The sequence below is a fragment of the Balaenoptera musculus genome, chromosome 6, assembly GCF_009873245.2.
Source record: "Balaenoptera musculus isolate JJ_BM4_2016_0621 chromosome 6, mBalMus1.pri.v3, whole genome shotgun sequence".
NCBI lineage: Eukaryota > Metazoa > Chordata > Mammalia > Artiodactyla > Balaenopteridae > Balaenoptera > Balaenoptera musculus.
In genome coordinates, this window is record NC_045790.1 from 51,777,066 (window position 1) to 51,797,843 (window position 20,778).

A 20,778-nucleotide genomic window follows, 5' to 3' on the forward strand; every position below is an offset into this window, starting at 1 on the left:
GCAATGTGTGTGTGCACCTACGTGTATGTGTGTTTGCACGCACATGGGTGTGAGGGTGTGCGCACGTGTGTGCATGCCTGTGAACTCATTTGTATGTGGGTGGGTGTGTGTGCGTGCATGCGTGTGGATGCCTGTGTGTGGTGTGTTTGGGTGATTGTGTGTATGGGGTGTGGGTGTGTGCCCATGTGTGTGTCTGTGAGCGCGTGTGCCTGTGCACTGAGGGCGGGAGAGGCAGCTTCAGCTCCGCCAGTGGCGGAGCAGTTAGTACAGAACTAATAGTGAGAAAGGAAGCGGGGGAGAGACTAGGAAGAGACGCAACCAACCTTATTAACGAAAGCTCAGTTTTGTCCCTGCGGACCCAGCCAGCAGAAGGGACTGGAGAGCTTGGCTCTCTGCCAGGGAGGTCGGGCTCCCTGCAAGCAGTTGCAGGCATCCTTGATCATGCCCTTCTCCCAGGGAGCCCTGAGCTTGGCAATCGGGAAGTTTTCAAAGCCGCAGAAGCTGCAGCCCCGGAGAAGACCAGCAAAGACAGTGGAGTGTGTATGTGACCTTCAGTTTTCTATTTTCTTGTTGGGTGGGTTAATGGATTTTTAGTACAAAGAAAGCTAAAACTCAGCTGACCTGAAAGACTGGAATTTCAGCTCTGTTTCCCTCCCTGGGCTGTTTTTCCTCCCCCTTCCTCTCAAAGCCCTTTAAACCAGAGATTACCGGGTCAGTAACTCTTATCCTGCCTGCCTGCGCCAATGGTTTCTAGCTCTTTGGCTTGGCAAGGAAAACCACTACCTGTAAGTATCTGCTTTATGTATTTCCTCTCATCTTGACTGTGAATGTTCTGCTAGAATGCCCCAGAGGTTATCTGTGTGGTAGCTTCACTCGAGTCTGCTTGCAAAAGTTTAATTCTCATGTAAACTCCCAAGGTGGCAAATTGCGGTGTTAAAAAGCCATATGCCCCAAGTGGGAGGCTCTTTATTATGTAACACAAATGTATAACTCTCTTCTGAATCCATCCCCAGCAGCACTCACCAGTGAAATAAACATTTTTACATTCTGTAATTGTCCCCCCTCAAATCAGAATATTTCTTTTCAGCTAAATGAAATGGCAAAAAGAAAAGATGCCAAAATTAACAAAATAGATAATATTCTCATGGTATAAAGATATAGAAATTTGGAGGAGGTGATTTTTGGATACCTTTGCTTTAGTTTAGTTATATTTGGATACATATTTTTTAAAGCATGGTTTCTGTTTTTATGGGGATGAGAGCCGGTGGTGGAGAGGTAACGAAATCATATTGTTCTGAAGTTTCTGACTGATTTTTAAGCTCTTTCTTCTCATTCCTCGGATTTGGTCCAGAGACTTTGGTGCTGTAGTAAATAGTTGTCAGTTTCTTTTAGTTGTCATCTGGATCCCCAAAATAATTTTCAAGGCATTTAACTTTTGTTTCTGTTTTTGTATTTTTTTTTTTTTTAAATTATTGTGTGCAGTTTTGTTGTGTGGTGTGAATTATAAAGCTTCAGAAGAACATTTCCGCGGGCTGGTTGGAGTTTATGGCCTGGGAATCTTGCTGGAGAGATTAACCTTTTCAGGACTGTTTCAAAGACCAGAGCTAGAGATCCAAATGCTTTTCAGGTTTCTGCTCTGCAAAACTGATACCACCATACCCTGCTCCGGTTAAAGCTTGAAGATTTGCTTCTTAGTCCCCTGCCTTCGTTTGATACAAGTGCCTTCAGCATAACACTAAGAAAATGTTAACTAATTTTCCTCTTTCTCTCCATCAGAGATCCTCATAACTCAGTGTACCTAAGAACCACTTGGGTGCTTGGTGTAAGGCAGGTGCTTAGGCCACACCCCGAGAAGAGTTTAGACTTGGGGTGGAGCCAAGAATTTACCCAGGTGATTCTGATGCAGGCGCGATCACACTTGGATGAGCAGTGCTCTACATCGTCCTTGGCAATTAAATTCTTGTCACGTCCTTGGTTAATGTTAAACCTCATACCTAAATAATAAACTTGAGTTTGAGCTGATGTTGAACTTAAGTTATATGAAGCATGGTTTGGCACGCTTGGCCAGCAAACCAGAACTTTTAACCAGCTCTCCCACCAAAGTCATCTTTTTTTTCCTTTGCTCCCGCTTTCCATCCTACCTCTCCATTCCCATGAGTGAGAAAGGAAGTCAGGGAAAGGTACCCCAATTCCATGTGGCTATGTGGTCTGACCTACTCCGCATGGATAAGCTATGTTTGTCTTGGAAACTTTAAACCCAAGGGTATTCTTAATTCTTTATCAACTCGCAGGGGATACTGTGCTCCTGGGGCTGAGTTGGGCTGAACTGAGCTGGATTATTTCTGGGGACTGTTCAGGAGCAGTTTAATTCCTAGAAATTTGTTTTGATTGGACCAACCCACAAGGATCGGGAGAAATAGGAAATGATACCTCCATCATGTTGAGGTCCTCATTTGACAGCATATGAAAGTAGGAACTCAGCTTCCATCCCCATCACCAATGACATTGAATGGCTTGTATATTTATAGTAAAAAGAAAATAGGATGTGGTCATCAGCGCCCCTTCCTTTTTTTCCCTCTCCTCATTCCAAATATTTGTAGGTGCCTGCTACATGGCAGGCTCTGTGCTAGTGCCAAGGACTTAGAAAGATCAGTGTGTATAATATGGATAGACTCTTTGTCTTCCTGGTGTTTCACGTCTTAGGTGTTGCCAACCAATCTTGGATGAATCACCTATTCTTGCTAACCTTCTCTTCCTCTGTTAATATAACAAAAGGGTTGAATTCAGTGAGTTTTGATATCTTTCTATCTCTGACATTCTGACATTGATGGATATAGCTCAGTTTCACTGTTTGCTTTGACAGCAGGCCCAAAGATTTGGCTTACAGCTTTTCTTAACAATTTTTTAAAATACCCTTTAAGTTGTTTTTCTCTCACAAAGAACCAAGACCACTGATCTAGTGAGTTAGACAAATGCCACCTTTCAGAGCACACAGTCATTCCACACAATGGGATCCTGTAACTCTCTTGGAAGGCTGTTTCCCTGGGCCAGGTTACGTGGGGTGGCAGCCTCTTATCTTGTCTGAATCTGGTGTTGCTCCCCCTTTGGAGAGCTGGGTGGTCTGAACAGGGCTTGCTGGCTTCCATACTTGCACAGCTTGCTCCCTGACCCTTCCATTCAAGTGATTTAATAGCTTTTGTGCAACTAGGTGAGAGGCTCAAACAGAGACCTTTGAGGGGCTGGAGAAAAAAAAAACCAACAACTCCCTAATGAAATCTCGCCTTTTGTCTGTACTAGAGTTTCTCTTACTGCAGTGACTGGGGCAACATTTCAAAGGGTTCTAAAACTTGGCCATCAAGATAAGAATATCAAAATATAGCTGTGATCTATGTGTTTTTCTGACAAACATAGCCTCCAGCTGTCTGAAGATACTGTGTTTGGATGGGAAAGTGCTCACTGGAGGACAGAGTACAGGGATCTTGCAAAGTTAGGATATTTTTGACAAAACGTTCTTGGCTTCTCATTGGTCAGCTTAATGGAGATGGCAAAATAGACTTTGGTTTCCCTTTTACCCCTCCCTATTTCCGGAGTTGCTGATACGGTGTCAAAATACTCCTTTGGTGCATCATCAAAGGCTGCTAAGATTGTTTGTCACTCTTCACTCTCAACTTTATCCTTGAAACCTTCCTATCTGGCTTCCTTAGAGACGGGGGCAGGTAACACTCCAGGACTCACTAAGCTCCAAGTCCTTCCATTGGCGCAGTCTACTTCCCTGGGATCCCATCTCTGCATCCTATCAAGTGTTATCAGCTGCTCAGTCCTTATAGATGCTCCCTGAATCCTTCTCTTACAATAAATAAACCAGGGCTTTGCCTCATGAGGTCACACTCAATGCCATGGTATTTTCATTCCAAAGTCTACATTTCTTGTTAGCACAAAAATTCTTAATAAATTATTGATAATTATTGATATAATTCTTATAAATTATTGATATAAGCCAAAATCATTAAGTAGTTAGGATAATTTCAGAAAGGATCAGAATTCCCAGATGAGGATTCATCCAAATGTTTAAAAGTTGTTGTTTCCTATCAAATCCTGTTCATTGCCTAGATTTCCTTTTTTTTTTTTTTTCTGTGAAAGTGATTCTTCTCGTAAAAACAACACAGCAACAACAGAAGAGCAGTGCTTTAGTTCTGTTCTATATAAATCTTCTCTTCTGTTATAACATGGTAGGATGAAATAGTTTGTCAAATAGGCATTAGTGATTGTTTTGAAACCAAAAGGTAGTGTTGATAGGAGAGCCCTACCAAATATGGAATCAGAGGGTGGTGTAGTAGGAAAAAAGAATGGCCTTTGAATAAATTTCAACTGGATTCCAACCCTAGACTGTGATGTTCTTTGGTTCTGTGATGTTGGCCAAATTACTTACTAGTTTCCTTGGGAGTAAAACAAATACATTGATACTTACCTCACCACGTGTTTGGAAGGGCTAAAAGACATTTGGAAAGCACCCAGCATGTTGCATGACATATGATAAGTTCTCAATAAATATTTCTTCTTTAGGAGAGGACTAACAGGTGTGAAGGCTGAAAAGAATCAAACATGTGGCGAGCCCGGCAATTTATAGGTGAAAAGAAAAGGGAAATGGGAAATAGAGCTTTCTTCCAGACCTCATGGGCTGGGCAGGATAGGTCTCCATCCACCACTTCCTCGGCCTATAACTCTGGGCAGCAGCCTCGTTCTCCTTGATTCCTTCTTCCAGATTAAGTAGAAGCATGAAACAAATCCATGAGCTCACACACTACCAAAGGGATTCGTTAAGGAGAAAACAAAGGCAATGTGAATATCATTCTGTCCTTTTCTTCCTGACCCTTCAGAACTGGAGACTTGTATAGACATTTCACATAAATATCTGAGGAGAAGAATCATTTTGTTTCTCTTGGGATTTTTCTCCACTGTAGCAAGCGGCCTAACCTCAGGGGAAAGTATTTGTTTGAGATTTTGAAACTCTGCAATTGCCCCATGTCAGCCTACGAGCTATCACCAAGTGGAAAGAAACAGCCACTCAAGCATGTGGCATGAGCTCTTGCTCTCCTTCTCTGTCTCTGTCTCTCTCTGTCTCTCACTCTTCTATCAGTTTTTCTTTTAAGTCCAAAGTTTGCATTGGGGTAAGTCAGTCTCTCAACTGATACGTATTGATCTTCTCTGTGCCAAACCCTGTGACCAGGACTGGAGATGTTTGAGTGAGCAGAACAATCATGGTTGTCATCTTCAAGAAGCTTACAGACTAAGGTTAAAGGCAGACATGTATAAATGACTGCAAATAAACATTTAAATGCCTGTAGGTGTGCAACATGTGGTAAGGGGTATTGCAGGATTCTACGCAAGCAGTTAAAACTGGTCTGGGAGGTTGAGACCTGAAGGATGGGTAGAATTTAGCCAAATGGAGTGGTAGGTGGGAGAGGGGAAAAGGGCATTCATGGCAGATGGGACAACATGGATGAAACATGTAAAGGCCTAGAATGGGCGGTGCCACGAGTTTAAGGAAGGAACAAAGACCTGAGTGACTAGCTTGTCCGTGGCAAGGAGGAGAGTCGTGTGAGAAGAGGCTGGAGAGGTGGCAGGGGACAAACACACAGGGAAATCCAGTCTCACAGTTAAAAGGGACCCCAGAAAGCACCTAATCCACACTCCCTCCCTGAGACAAAGACCCCTTCCTGTGTCTATACCTCAGCCCTCGCCATTACTGGACAGCTCTGAAGGAAAGTTCTTTCTGAGGGGATGCTGAGATTCACCCATCCTCCCTGTTTCTGCACACGGGAACCACAGGATAAAGTCACTCCTCCTGCAGGTGTTTGAAGACAATTTTTTTTTTTCATAAATTACTGCCCAAGTAAATCTTCTCTTTCCCATACATTTGCAATTGATTTTTTGGAATGTAAATTTATATGTTTGTGCTTGTTGAAAGTGAACTTGCTGGCTTCAGGCCATCATTCCAACCTCCATTATCCAGGACGTCGATCTTGATTATGCCCTCAGTGGTAACAGTTAACCTTCCTGGATTTTTGCTGTCTGTGAATTAGATAAGCTTGTTTCTATATCTTTGTTTAGGAATTTGGAAAATTGTTTAACCAGAAGGAGCCAAAAATGGAGCTATGGGCACCACTCAAGATGTTACTCACAGAAATGTCCAGGTATAAATGAGAAGAGCTCAAAGATGTTAATGTGTGTTGATAGTCTTGTTTTGACAAGAATGCTAAAAGCACAGTTCAACCATCATTGCTGATTTCATTTATTGTTACATGTGTTGAATGCGTATCACCTGCAACAGACAGGTCTGTCCTCCTGCCTTCAAAACACATAGTCACACCATCATGTAGGATATGATAAATGCCCCATGATGGGTTTAAGTAAAATGTGACTTTTCTGCAATAGCAGAAACCAAATGGAATGATCAGGTCTTAGGGCATCTTGTAGGAGGCATTTCACAAGGCATTGATATGTGAGAAAGATTTTAATAAGGATGGAAGCAAAGACATTCCAGGCAGGGGGCAGACATGAGCAGGGGCTTACAGGTGGGAAGTGTCAAGCAGGTCACCGTGAATGTGTAACTGAGGTTACGGGAGAGGGAGGGCTGTGGTTGGGGCTACATAAGCCTAGAGGTGATGGCCAAAGACCATGGGAGTGGATACGTAGTGAGAAGCCAGTTGAGGTCAGATTTTTTAAAAATATGGTATTTTCAATGATACAATGTGACCAAGAGAGGAGAAAACAAGGTGGAAAGAAAAGGAAGAGAAGATAAAAGAGAAAGAGGCATTGGTGAGGTAGAAGGAGAAGTGGGGAGTATACTGAGTCCATAAACTAGGAGAGAAGAAATTGTGCAGAAAGTGTGGGTGTAGCGCATTGTTGGGCGCTATAGAGATCAGAGAGGATTGTTGGAGAAAAGTTCAATTTGCTGTAACAATTAGGAGGTCACTGGCAGCCTTTGAGACAGCTATTTCAGTGGACTGGTGGCAATCAAAATCAAGGCTCCTTTTAGGAAATAACAAGGCTGGTGAAGGAGTGGGTAGAGAGAGCGTTTTAAGGAGATAGGATAGTTGGTCAAGACGAGGTATATAATGGGAAAGGGGAAAAGAAAATGTTTGATGAGGATTAGTAGTTAATAGTCACAATAACAATGTGCTTAGATGTGCCCACCCTAATGACCTCATTTTAATTTTAATTTTCCTCCTTACAGACTCTATCTCTAAATATAGTCACATTCTGAGGTACTGGGGGTTAGGAATTCAATATATGAATTTTGGGGGAACAAAATTCAGCCTATAACACCATACCAGCACATCAAGGCCTCCTCCTGGAGTTAGTTAGCTGATCTTCCAAATTCTCTAGACATTACTGCAGCAAAAGAAAATAGAATAAAACCTGTAGCCACATAAACCCACATTTAAAAATCAGTTTAGTTTCTGCTTTATAGATGTTAAAAAAAAATCAGTTTATAGTGCACTCTGGATTTAGAGCTTGGCTTCAGGATGAGGTGACAGAGAAACTTCCTCAAGCAGGACTACCTTTGAACTTTCTGGGTTCTTTATTTAAAAAATGGTTTTCTATAAGTTTGCAAACTTTGGGCTTAAAGGTTTCTTTCTGCAGGAATTCTTAGAGCCTTTAGTAAGCTCATATTACATTGTAAATCTTTAAAAGATTTTGGCATTCTGTGCTTCACATATATTTGGATATAGAAGACTTATGTGGAAAACTTTTTAATGTCTCCAACATGTGCATTTTGAAAAACACAGTTTGCAAAATGTGGCCTTTATCAGCCAGATAGACATTGAAGTGTTGAAAAATCTAGGAAAGGAGACCTTCTAATGAGTTTGTGTGGTAGTCAAAGATTCATCTTTGCAATCTTGCCCTTGATGGTACAGCCTGAGGGACACTTTCTCTCCACAGAGTGAAAATTAAGGTGTAAACTAGTACCATCTTTCCAAGTAGCATGAATATCAAGAGCCTCAAAATAAGTTTTATACCCTTTGATCTTATGATTCCACTTCCAAAAGACTATCAAAAGGAAATAACGAGAAAAATAAGCTAATTTAATGAAGGATTTTTCATCACAATCTATTGACATAGTAACTAGTTCAGCACAACAATGGAATGACTCTAGAAATCCATGTAGAGCATGTAGTGCACAGATGAAAAGTAAGATCACAAGGAATGTTTAATAATACGGAAAATGGTTAGAATAGAATGTTATGTAACTGGAAAAGAATGGTACACTACTCTTTTTGTAGTGTGGTTCTAATTAAGTTTAAAAACTGTAGATACATATACATACTTATGAAAACCGAAGGGCATTTTCTTTGGGTGTCGGGAAAGTGTTATTTTTTCCTTTTCTTTATGTTTTTATATTTTTATCCTTTAGTTAATGAGCATGCATTTCTTTTATACACATAAAAGGAAGTTATTTTCAGAAAAAACAGGTAAATAGATGAAGGATATGGACTAGTTGATTTCTGAGTTTTCTCGTAAACCACACATCTGTGATTTAGATTACATTTTAGAAAAAGTTGCAGAGTGAAGGAAGCAGAATGTTATAAACAAAATCAACATGTATTTTATTAATTTAATAGACTGGAATTTTGAAGTGGCCTGTTTGCCTTGAGGCCTTTAAACAGTGCTTGTAGTGTAAAGAGTTGGAACACTCAGATGCTGGTAGGCAAGGTATCTGCATTAATTATATGTTCTTAAAGTAACAGCTACTTCCTTGAGAGAACATTGCCTCCACTGAAATATTTTTTTTTAATAATTTATTTTATTTATGTATTTTTGGCTGCATTGGGTCTTTGTTGCTGTGTGCAGGTTTTCTGTAGTTGCGGCGAGCGGGGACTACTCTTGCTGCGGTGCGTGGGCTTCTCATTGTGGCTTCTCTTGCTGTGGAGCATGGGCTCTAGGCACGTGGGCTTCAGTAGTTGTGGCACGTGGGTTCAGTAGTTGTGGCTTGTGGGCTCTAGAGAGTAGGCTCAGTATTTGTGGCTCACGGGCTTTGTTGCTCCACAGCATGTGGGATCTTCCCAGAACAGGGATCGAACCCATGTCCCCTGCATTGGCAGGTGGATTCTTAACCACTGAGCCACTAGGGAAGACCGCCTCCAATGAAATTTTAACTCCTGCAACAGCCATCAGTTGCTGTCTGGGACCATAAAGGAAGTTGTTAAGGGTTTGCATACTGTAGGAAAAAGACTCCAGGGATAGTGAAGGAATTGCAAAGAGTATATGATTTTGTTGTAATGCAAAGTGGTATAATATAGCAGTTAAGTGCACAGGTCCTGGGGTCGGCAAATATGGGTTATAAGACTCTGGAGTCAAGCTGATGACTTGAGGCAAGTAACGTAAACCTCTTTGTACCTCATTTTCCAAATCTGTAAAATCACTGTCTACTTCCTAAAACCATTATAGGAATTAAACAAGATAATGTATGTAAAGTCCTTTGAACAACACCTAATCCATAGTAAGCACTTAATAAATGTTCGTTTTTTATTATGATTATGATGTCACTTCCTTAAGTCACTGTTTATAAAATCAGAATAATAATAGAAACGGCTTTATAGGTTTGTTGTGAGAAATAAATGAAAACAAATATATAAAGAATATAGTCCAGTACCTGTATACAGTAAGTAAAAAGTACTAGTAGACAAAAAATGAGAAAAGGAAGATACAGTCAGCCTTCCATATCTGTGCATTCTACATCCGTGGATTCAGCCAACTATGGATTGAAAATATTTGAAAAAAAAATTCCAGAAAGTTCCAAAAAGCAAAACTTGAATTTGCCTGGCAACTATTTACACAGCATTTACATTGTATTTACAACGAGTTACATAGCATTTACATTGTATTAGGTATTATAAGTAATCTCGAGATGATTTAAAGTGTGTGGGAAGATGTTCATAGGTTATACGTAAACACTTCGCCACTTTATATAAAGGACTTGAGCATCATCGTGGCGTTTGGTATCTGTGGAGGGTTGGGGGGTTACTGGAACCAACCCCTGTGGATACTGAGGAACAACTGTACTATAAATTGTTAAGGAAAATCAATCTTAGAAGTCGCAAGCTATTTTTTTCTTCTCCACGATTCTATTCTCCCTACCAGAGAGAATTCACTCCGGAAATCCTGCGTTGGGTAAGATCGCCATGGATTCTCCACCCCTGTGGGGGGCATTGAACAATTAAAGCTCCATAAGAGGTGATGAGCTTCTTGAAAGAGAAGAACCTGCTTTGTATTTGCCCTCTCCCAGGGCTGCTTTTGCAGTGAGACTGTCGGCACAGAGGAGGACAGAGCCCTTCCCCAGGGTGCCAGAGACCTGCTTCTCCCAGGCTCTGCTGCCTCCGGCTGTGACCTTGGGCCAGCCTTAGACTGACTCCTTGTTGCTTATAACAAGGTGCAATTAGACTTCTCTGTCTCTCTCAGGGAAGGAAAGTCAGAGGAGGCAGTGGATCTGAAGTCCTTGGTAAAATCTAAGTCTTAATTTCCTCAACTACTACACAAAGAAGAGAACCACTTTCTCTGAGTTTAGACAGTTAGTTGTTCCCTTGTGGGACAGTTCTCCTGATTTCCAGTTCATTGCTCTTGGGTGAATCAATTTATGTCACATATGATTCAGAATCATTTCAGTTATTCTATGGATAATTATATTCAGTTATGAGTTTATGCTTGAAACTTTTACATTTGATTCATATGAATTATCTTGGAAATCAATTTGAGTGAAAATCATGATGATTTAAAAAATTCATTATAAGTAATCCCATGGTGGCTTCTATGTTTCTTCTGACTGGTATTTTAAAGATTTTAATGTAGAATACAAGTCAGAAAATCTTCACTGGCTTCCTTACCAGTCTAGTCAAGGATATCAAAATCTCTCTATGTTTGAGTGGGTGGGAATGGGTTGATCCTGAGTTGGCTATTTTTTTACTCAAAATGCCACTTCTCTATTAGTTTATTTTCTTTCTTAAAGACTATAGGGTACTTGTAGGATCTGAAGCTGTGAGTCATGAGGTAATAGCTTCAAGCACAGGGAAGATAACATGTTCCGTTGTTTACGTCATCTTTAGTTGATTGGTAATAACTACCTGGAGTGCTGAGAAGAGTATCAGACCAGTAGGAGTTCTGCAAATAGCAAAGCAAGCCAGCAAAAGGCTATGATAGATTATTGATATCTTTTGTTTTTTTAAATTAATTAATTAATTTATTTTTGGCTGCATTGGGTCTTTGTTGCTATGCGTGGGCTTTCTTTAGTTGCGGCGAGCGGGGACTACTCTTGCTGCGGTGCGCGGGCTTCTCATTGCGGTGGCTTCTCTTGTTGCGGAGCACGGGCTTTAGGTGCGCGAGCTTCAGTAGTTGTGGCTCGCGGGCTCTAGGCACGTGGGCTTCAGTAGTTGTGGTGCAAAGGCTTAGTTGCTCCGCGGCATGTGGGGTCTTCCCGGACCAGGGCTTGAACCTGTGTCTCCTGCATTGGCGGGTGGATTCTTAACCACTGCGCCACCAGGGAAGTCTGATTATTGATATCTTGATAACTGTGCTGGGCGCAGGATGGGGAAGGTGCTTCTCTTGTGTCATGTAGCTTCCATTGTAAAATTCCACAGAGGAACAATAGTAAATATGATTCTCTTCAGGGCACATCATTAACATTGACCATCAAGAAGTTCCATTGCAGAAAGAGCCTGGGAGGACAGCTGGGGTCCTGCTTTTCCTGTTGTGCACAGATTACCTAAGATAAATGACAGGAGTACCATGTTTATATCAGCATGAAGAATACATCCTCCTGTGGTTAAACTGAACGTGTAATTATGAAATAAAAACCAGCTCAGCTCTACCAGATGAAATGTTACTGAATCATTTTCTTCTGTTCAGGAATTTACTAAGAAAGAAAGAAATTTACTAAGAAAGAAAACTTTTTGAAGTTTTATAAGGAAGAACTCAGAGCAGGATGGTTTTCCACTTTCCAAAACATCTTTTCACATTTTTGTTGGCTTGTAGAGATATCCTTTGAATACATTGATTTCCACATGAAGAAAAAAGGCAAGGGTGGGAAATGGCCTGTAAGAGCATAACTGATTTGCAGGATGACGCGAGGATTGTGAAATGCTGAGAAGCAGCTGAATCACACAAGCAAGCAGACAGGATTTGTTTCTATTGCAGCATCAAATTAAGTCCCATGTGGCTAAAAGGCAGTTGGTTTACAAGCTCCCTTGTAGAATCTGGCCACCTTTCTACTTCCCCTTCCAAAGCTCCCCCTGATTCTGCTGACGCTCTGGCTGCCCACATCAGTGATGAGAGCAAGCTACAGACAGCTGGAGTCTGAGGATCTGACTTGGCCCTATGTTGGGATTAAGCAAACAGAGTTCTCAAGATGTGTTAGGTTTCCCACTAGGGTGTTGTCAAGTAAACGTTGGCTGCCTCTGGACATTGTAATTTTGTACCAGAAACAAGACAATTCTGTCATCTTCTTTAGTGGAGATAAAAAATCCATCATCATCTGAAATCTTGTTTGACTTAGAATCCTGATTTCCATTGCTATTGTTCTGTGTGGGTTTTGTTTTTTTGTTTTGCCTTTTCCCTCTCTGTTCATCCAAATCCTTTTCTCTTTCTCCTCCACTGCCACCTTCTTCAAATGAAAAATCAGAGCAATATTTTCCATGGAAATATTCCATACTTGGCATTTCCTAACCCCAAGAGGAAAATGCAAGCACAAAATTAGAATGTAAATAAAACACAAATAAAGCATACACTTTCTGATCTTTATGGCACCTAATTTGGTAGCCCAGTTGACGGAAGGCTGAGTTTTGTTTGATTTTGAGCTTAGAAATTGTTACTCTTGCACTCTTTACCTCCCAGCAGTGTTGCTTCAGGTTGTTTCTGAAAATTAGCGTTCAGTTTCTTACTTCGACCTCCTGTTTTAAGACTGTGAGGAAGAAAAAGAGAAATTTTGAATGTCATTAAAACACACTTTATTTGACTTTTACTGAACCTAATTCTGCCCCCTTCATCCAGGACCAGGTCCTGCCATTCTGTTTTTCTCGAGACAGGCTTTACTCCCTTATTCCTTTGACATATTTTGTAATAATAACATTACATTTATACGGGGCTTTGTAATTAAGAAAATATTTCCACATGGACTGTTTCATCTGGCCTCACAGGGGAACTGGAACAGGCAAGACGGATGGCCCCATTTTTGAAAGAGGAAACAGATGTTCAGAAAAACCAGGGTTAGAATCCAGCTCTTCAGATTCAGGTCTTCCCTTCCCATATCACTGTGGCACGGGGAGCCACAGAAATAGATTTCCTTTTCTTTCTCTCTTGTCTCTTCCTGGTAGATGAACATTAGAATCTTGGTCTTTGACCTTATCTGCTCATTAAGGACTTACTATGCTATAATTAGAGAATGAGCTATTTCCCCATATGCTGTAGGAAAGAAGTTAAAATATTTACCTGATTTGTGACTAAACAAAATTAACAGAAAATCTTGAAGAATAAGGTGGTTATTAACAGTGTAAAGTTACGCTGGTTTATTATGCCCATTGGAAGGTCTTGCATTTTCATGATTTTAATGATTTCTGCACATGGATACTGAAATATTTGTCAGAAGGTGTAGACAAAAATGCCGTCTTTCCTGTTTAACAGTAGGTTAAACAGGAAAGAAGTTTACATTCTCTGCCATGTAAAATTCTGGCAGAGTGGGCTGGTGTGGTGACTTCACTTTGCAAATGTCCCAAACACGCGGGCTCCTTCTGGCTCACAGCTCTGCTAGCCTGAGGTGTGGCTCTCTTTTTTATGTTCAGGGCAGCCTCCTCAATCTGGGTAACAAGAGGGAAAGAAGCATAAAGATAAATCCATGAAAAAAAAGGAAGAACGAGGTCGCTAGGGAGCGAAGGTAGACAAAAAACAGGTCCCAGGACTGGACCCTAGGCTCCCCAACATGAAAAAAGTCAGGGATTCTAGGAAGAAGCAGCAAAGGAGAAGAAGGGAGATGAGAAGAATGCCTGAGAGTATAGAGTCCTTGCAGCCTTTATGGGTTAATTTAATTCATTTAAAATCTCAGAAAGCCAAGTTTTTTCTCTTATCTCTCAGTTTTGGGTGATGCCTACTCGCCCTGTTGCTTCTCTTCTTTGTGAAAGCGCTGCTTTTTTGAATGATCTTAGATGCCAAAGGTGAATGGAAACCAGTTGTGAAAGTTCAACAAGCAGGTTTGCATTCTTGCCCAAACAAGCCAACCTAATTCAGCCTGAGTGTGGGCAACATGGTCAGTGGGAGGACGGGACAGTTTTATTTGGGGACCGACACCATAAAAAACAGGCTGCTTTGTGAAGTGTGCACCCGCCCGCCCCCAGGTGTTAGGTGACATGTCGCGCACTGTCTCAAATGTGAAAGGTTTCAAACAGGGACAAGAGAATGAGCCTTCCCTTAATATATTAGAGGTGGGCAATAGTGGCATTTTTGTCTACACCTTCTGACAAACATTTCAGGATCCATGTGCAGAAATCATTAAAATCATGAAAATGCAAGACCTTCCAATGGGCATAATAAACCACCATTATGGTTTATCATGGATAACTAATTGTGGATATGATTGGTTCACCTAATCATATCTTGGGATTAAAGATATATTTCAATACCTTGCAATTTGGATAAAATCATTTCTGTTCTTATAGGACACAGAGAAATAATCATGAAATTCTAAGTGGTTAAAATAGAAAAAAAGACTGCACTTGTGCAAATTCTATACCTTCTATGTAATTAGCATTGTAGATGATGTATAAATGCATGCACATCTGCCATGTCATTAGCTGTGTACGTTGAAGCTACGTTACTGGATTCCTAGTCCTTGTTACACCTAAACGAAACCCCAAATGTTCACTTAGAAAAAATATCTTTTCTCCAATTTCCACTCAAGCGTTTCTTAGGTGTCTTCATTGCCCAGCAAAGTCAAAATTGTGCCCATGTGACAAATTATTAAGCCTTTTTTTTTTTTTTTAAGTGGGTAGCACTGATTTAGAACTAATCATGTTTTCAAACAGTGGGCAAGAAATTCTATCAGCTCTCTTGCACAAATGAGGTTGCAGTCCTCATTTATCAAGTGAGAAAACAAAAGCAAAGAGTTCAGCAACTTCCTCTGAACGCAGAGGAGCAAACGCTGCCCTTGGCCGTGAGGCGAGCTGCCTCCTGTCGGACCACACAACTGACGTCCCGGTTGGGAACCCCGTTGAGTCCGGAAGCAGGAGTTACCGCCGGGGAATGAAATGGCTGCATTGCCTTTCAGATGCCCCTGGAGGTCAAGTTAGTTTATTTGTTTTTAATTTAGCTGAAATTACAGGCTGGTTGAAAGATTCCTTTGTCGGTGGGGGTCTTTTGAATAAGCCACATAAACCTTTTGGTTTCTCTCTCACTTTCCTCCAACTCCTCGTCCCATTTGCAGGATTAAAAAAGCACTTGGGAGGCACATTAATCTTGCCGGGCGTTGTCAGGAGTGATCAGCGAGTTTTATTAAAAGCTCTGGGACTGCCTGAAAGACCTCCTTGTCTGAGTTTGAAATGAAAGGGACGTGTTAAGATCTTGGGGCACATTGTCGGGACCCATTGCCCTGCCCCTTGGACTATGAGCTGACACCCCCGGAGAAAGCACAGAAGCCCTCCTTTGTGGAAGGGATTGCACTGGTGGATGGAAACGAGTTGGCCCCTGTCGGCATGAGCTGTCTAAGCTGGGGTGGGCTCAGTGCCCTGCTGCTGCTGCTGAGGCTGCTCCCAGGCTGGGCCAGCCCCTCCCTCATCCGTGTTAACCGAGGGGTCAGGGTGATGAAGGGCAGCTCCGCCTTCCTGTCTCAGGATGACCTGAAGTTCGCCATCCCCAAAGAGAAAGATGCCTGCAAAGTGGAAGTTGTGATGAATGAGCCAATAACCCAGAGGGTTGGGAAACTCACTCCACAGGTAGGTCATATCCGAGATATGCTATTTACTAGTGTGTATGAATGAGAGTGTGTGAGAATGTTAGGGAGGGGGCGGGGGGAGAGAGAGAGAAAGAGAGAGAGAGAGAGAGAGAGATAAAGCTCTTCCTTCAAGCCACCAGAGGTGAGTGTTGTAAGATGTTCAAATTTGAAATGGTGGAGCTGCAGTTAGCGGGCATAATATTGCCCTGTTTTTTCTATGCAAGGTGAAACCTGTTAAAAAAATTTTTTTTGAGGTATAATGACATATAACATTAGTTTCAGGTGTACAGGGTAATGATTTGAGATTGGTCAAACCTGTTTTTTGAATGTTCTTGGCTGACTGTGGATTACAGCCTTGAAAACAACAAGAGTTACTCCTATTTATGTCAACCCCTTTGGAGGAAGGCCGGTTCGAACAGATATGGATGGATGCATTTTTTAAATTAGTAATGCACCAAACTGACAAGTCTTTACAATTTATTCTCTCTTATTGACGAAAACTTGTGTAAATATTACCAGCTCTTTGACCTTATAAAACAGCTAATCATCCAGGAAAAGGCATAATAAGGGAATCACGTATTTCTTATTTTAGGTACATCGCCACTCTATGAGAATCTTAGGGGAGAGAGAGACAAAAACAGAGCTGGGGGAGAGAGAGAGAGAGAGAGAGAAGTAAATGAGAGGGAGAGAGAATGAAAACGTGTTGGAGTGGGCAGTCTCCTGTGTGGTGTGATATGGTCAGCCTTTATGGGACTATTCCTGCCCCCACATTATCTCACCCATGGCCAGAGTGCCTTTGGATAAGATATCAGGGTTTCAGGACATCTTTAGGACACATTTGTGACTGCAGAATAGCAAAAGTTAAACGCCAAGACATTTTTATCTATTACCATCCCTTGAACATTCCCTTGAGTAAGGGAAGAGATCTGGAAAAGAGATATGAAGACACTTCATTTTAAATATTCATTGTTCTTCAAAAATGTCTTCATAAAATTTTTCTTCCCTTTAATCACAACCATGGAGACCTTGTCATTTAAGGGTGTTCTGTGCTCAATCCTTTTGTAGGGTGGAGTTAGCCTCTAATTCGTTGGGTTTAGGAAAGTCTGTATTATCATACATTTGCTTAAAGAGCTTATCTCTATACACAGTAGAAAATTGCTTCCGGTCTTATTACTTGTTCCTACTGTGGTTTAACTTTCTTCTCAAGGCAAACAGTTTTAAGAATATTCAGTGCTGGGTGTGGCTCCTGCTCCTAGCAAAATACAGCATTTCTGTTTGCTGCACTGTGAGCATTAATGTTCTTCCTCTCTATATGGCTAAAAAAATATTCCATCGGCTTCTTCAAAAGTGGTATTAGATGTCATAAAGATGAACTAAAGAGACTGAGATAGATGCTTGCTCAAATTGACATCTCTAGACATTTCCTTTACTTCCCTTACAGTTATAGTTTGATTCTGAAACACATCAGAATGCTGTGGCAGGCTCTCACATTGGGAGTATGGCTCATGTGACTGTGACTAAATGTCCCCCTCCAGTTTCCTGTGAGATTTTCTTTTGTCAGTCAATGAGCTTCAGATGGGCATCTAAAAAATGTTAGGATGTGCTCATGGCCCCAGGTCACCCTGGTATTCCCATCTGTGTGGTAATTGCAACATCTCCCCACTTTCTCCCAACATAACTTGTGCTGGAAAGTGTGTTTGATTGGCACCTATAAGTTAGGGAAAAAGGAGACGCCTGGGATAGCTCATGTCTGGAGCCCCAATGCACTAAATGTGATGAGTAGGTGACATGAATAGGCTCAGCAGCAGGCAGTGGAGCCCTAAGTACAGGCACTGGGGTCAAAAGCAAATCCTTAGAGTTTTGGGGAGCAGCAAAATAGGACCCTAATCCTAGATGTCTGGGATCCCTGATAGAGCAGAGACCCAGGGCTATATGGAAAAAGGTGGATGCCTTCTAAAGACTGACAAACTGATAATTTGGTAACCCTTCCAATCAATATATTAAAAAAATGTGTTCAACATTTATTTAGAAGTAAGGCTGAATATATTTTGTGAGGTAAGAAGAGAGGAAAAGTTCCTCCTTGTAGCACACTGGGGTAATCTATGGTCCAGCTGTATTAAGCTCTGGCCCCAAGCATGCAAAACCAAAGGCCTATTATTCACCAGATTCTCCCTCCTTAGAAAGCATTTTGGGGAGGATCTCCTGTTACTTAAACCAGCCTCTGGGGATATCCTCTCCCCATCCCAAATAGCCTATGACTTCTAAACTTTATGACTTCTAAAATGCTTCATATAGCACTTTCTATGAGAGTAATGAAAAATATCATCATTTTCCGTGATATTTTAATGGTCTTCACCATGTGGCAAGCTCTGAGGCACTGGAGGGCAAAAAGGGACCCATGTGACTAGAACTAGATAAAACATTTATTTGGTCACAAGGGTCAAGTGTTGTGATAGATCTCTAAGTTGTCTCATTTTCAAACTTTCTCTGATTTTTCTGGCAAAAATCTATTACTAGAAAGACAATGTGGAACAGAAACAACATATCTGTCTGATTTAGGGAAGTCTGCATTGCAAGGCAAAGGGGCAGGGCTCCAACATCCCCAAAGGGTCCCCTAATGTGCTGATTAAAAGATAATGTTTAGTGTATGTCTATCCAGAGGTATATCTGACATCTCAAACAGATTTATATCATCTATAGTAAATATGTGATATATAGCTGCTAAAAGTTATTCTGTGGAAAGAAGTCCATTAAAATGTGGAGTTTCGTTGCCTTTTGGTCAAATATGAGAACTGTGTATTATCATGAAATCTGTATGTCCGTAAAACTTTGTTTCTCAAACCACCTGGTGATCTTCCTATTTTTTCATTATGATAATTTCAACAAAAACAAAATTCCTAAGTGAAAACTGCTTTTTTGCAATATGTAGCTGTACTACATCCAGGTTGATGCAGTTCTCCCCAGGAATTTATTTCTTATGGAGTTTTTGAAATTAAGCACAGTCAAGCATAGCCAAGCCAATTATGCACACACAGACACACACACACACACACACACAGACACACAGACACACAGACACACACACACACACAGCCTAAACATTACTCTTTAATAGAGCTTACTAGTAAGTTGAAAGCAGGCTTATTTGGGCCCATTCCTAGCGAGATGACTATAATAACAACACCCTGCTGTGTAATGAACCGTTTCATGTGAGTTGTACAGAAAATGTTTTGTTTAACATCTGTTCAATCAGTGTTTTCATTCCATTACTGAAGTTTGTCTTAGGACCAACAGGTTCATTTTCCTATTGGATATTTGGAAAGGGATTTCACTTGGTGCACACGAGTACCTTCTGTCTCGATAACCTTCTCGAGATAGTCAATTAGAGAAGGTCGATGGCAATATGTTTTCCTCATATTTTAGGACAAGACTTACCCACTCACAGTACTTCTCACACCTGACCCAAAGCAAGAAATTTCCTGGGTGGAAAAGCACCCCTGTTTAGCACTGAGCTTGCTTTTTTGAATAGGAAATGCAGAAGTAAGAAAATATTGCTAGTTTGAACCAGTTTGCTGTCATTAAAGTGAGTAATGAGTTAGGAATGTATGACAATTTAATTATAAATTGTAATTGAAAAACAGTTGAAGTGGAAAAAAAAACAAAGCTAGACAGTAATTAGAAAAGGATTTAGCTCTCCTTTGTTTTAGTTAGTAAATTTATGAAATTATGGTTGTCACCTTTTATAAAAGGAAAACATATTACGAAACATAAAACAGATGTTTCTTTTAACAAAGCAGATTGTCTCTTTATTACAGTGACTATTTGTCAATGATATGGGAAAGGTCTTTCCTTTATCTCCTTCGTTGTTGTCAATTAAAAAGAGGAACCAAAGATGTCTGTAGGAAAAGATCATTTGTATTAGTGAGAAAGTCTTCTCAGGGAGGATTATGTTGTTTGTAAATGTTCGAGGCTGTAACAAGGTACAGGCTAAATAGCATGAACTCAACAATGATGATATGTGAATACCTCGAGGGTATGTCTTAGAACTCTACCAAGTCAGATCGGGCACAATGAGGGTCATGGTGTGATTGGAAGAGAAAACTCTTCTTTTAAAAACGATGACTCTGAGAATATAACAATTAGCAATTTCCTTAGTAGTTCTGAGTGAGGTGATACAGTTAATTATAATTTTGTTTGAATAGAGAAAATTGCCTTGACATTGTTATTTGTCTCATCAGTCATTTCTGCTATTACATAACTAATAAAAGCAGTCTTTTGCAAGTAAATGAAAAACATCTGTGGGTTGTGTTTGGCTCTGATCGACCACAATAGTGTCTGTAGTAAGTGGCTTCATTTTTAAATATAAAAACACTATTTGGAAAAGAAAGCAATAAAAGGAGAATAAAAAAATACAGAGCTAATACCGCGTGTTTGTATGTGGGGTAATGCATGCCTGTTTCTACATACACAGAGGTAGACCTCTCTGACTCAGTTGCTATGGTGTTGGTAAATAACACTTTGAAAAATGGAACCATATTTAAATGTACTATACACTGGAAAAAAATAATTATTTAGAGATAATCACTGCTTAATTTATCTGCCTGATCTGCTTGGATTTTCATAATTTAGATATTCTCAAAGCAAAGCACAGCTATATAAGCCGGATGGTCATAGGCATGGGGGTGGGTAGAGGTGGTGATGGTTAAAACACACACACACACACACATACACACACACACAATGCTAAGAGACCATAATTTCTTCAGGCAGTACTTTACTGCTGGAAAAATTAAAAAGTGTACCAG

The 20,778-nt window shown here is 40.7% G+C and overlaps 1 protein-coding gene across 7 annotated transcripts in view; it reads left to right on the top strand.

Annotated features, from left to right (window-relative positions):
• Positions 1–269: 269 nt before the first annotated feature.
• Positions 270–20,778, top strand: part of FREM1 (FRAS1 related extracellular matrix 1) — a 172,795-nt gene continuing 152,286 nt past the window's right edge. For 6 of the 7 annotated variants that reach the window (XM_036856516.1, XM_036856518.1, XM_036856520.1 and 3 more), the window contains exons 1-2: positions 270–540; positions 15,467–15,974. In XM_036856516.1, the coding sequence (XP_036712411.1) occupies positions 15,735–15,974 (240 nt within the window). In that variant the 5' untranslated portion in view covers positions 270–540; positions 15,467–15,734. Of the gene's footprint in view, positions 541–734; positions 786–15,466; positions 15,975–20,778 lie in introns of those variants that run through there. The other variant, XM_036856517.1, reaches the window with a different exon arrangement.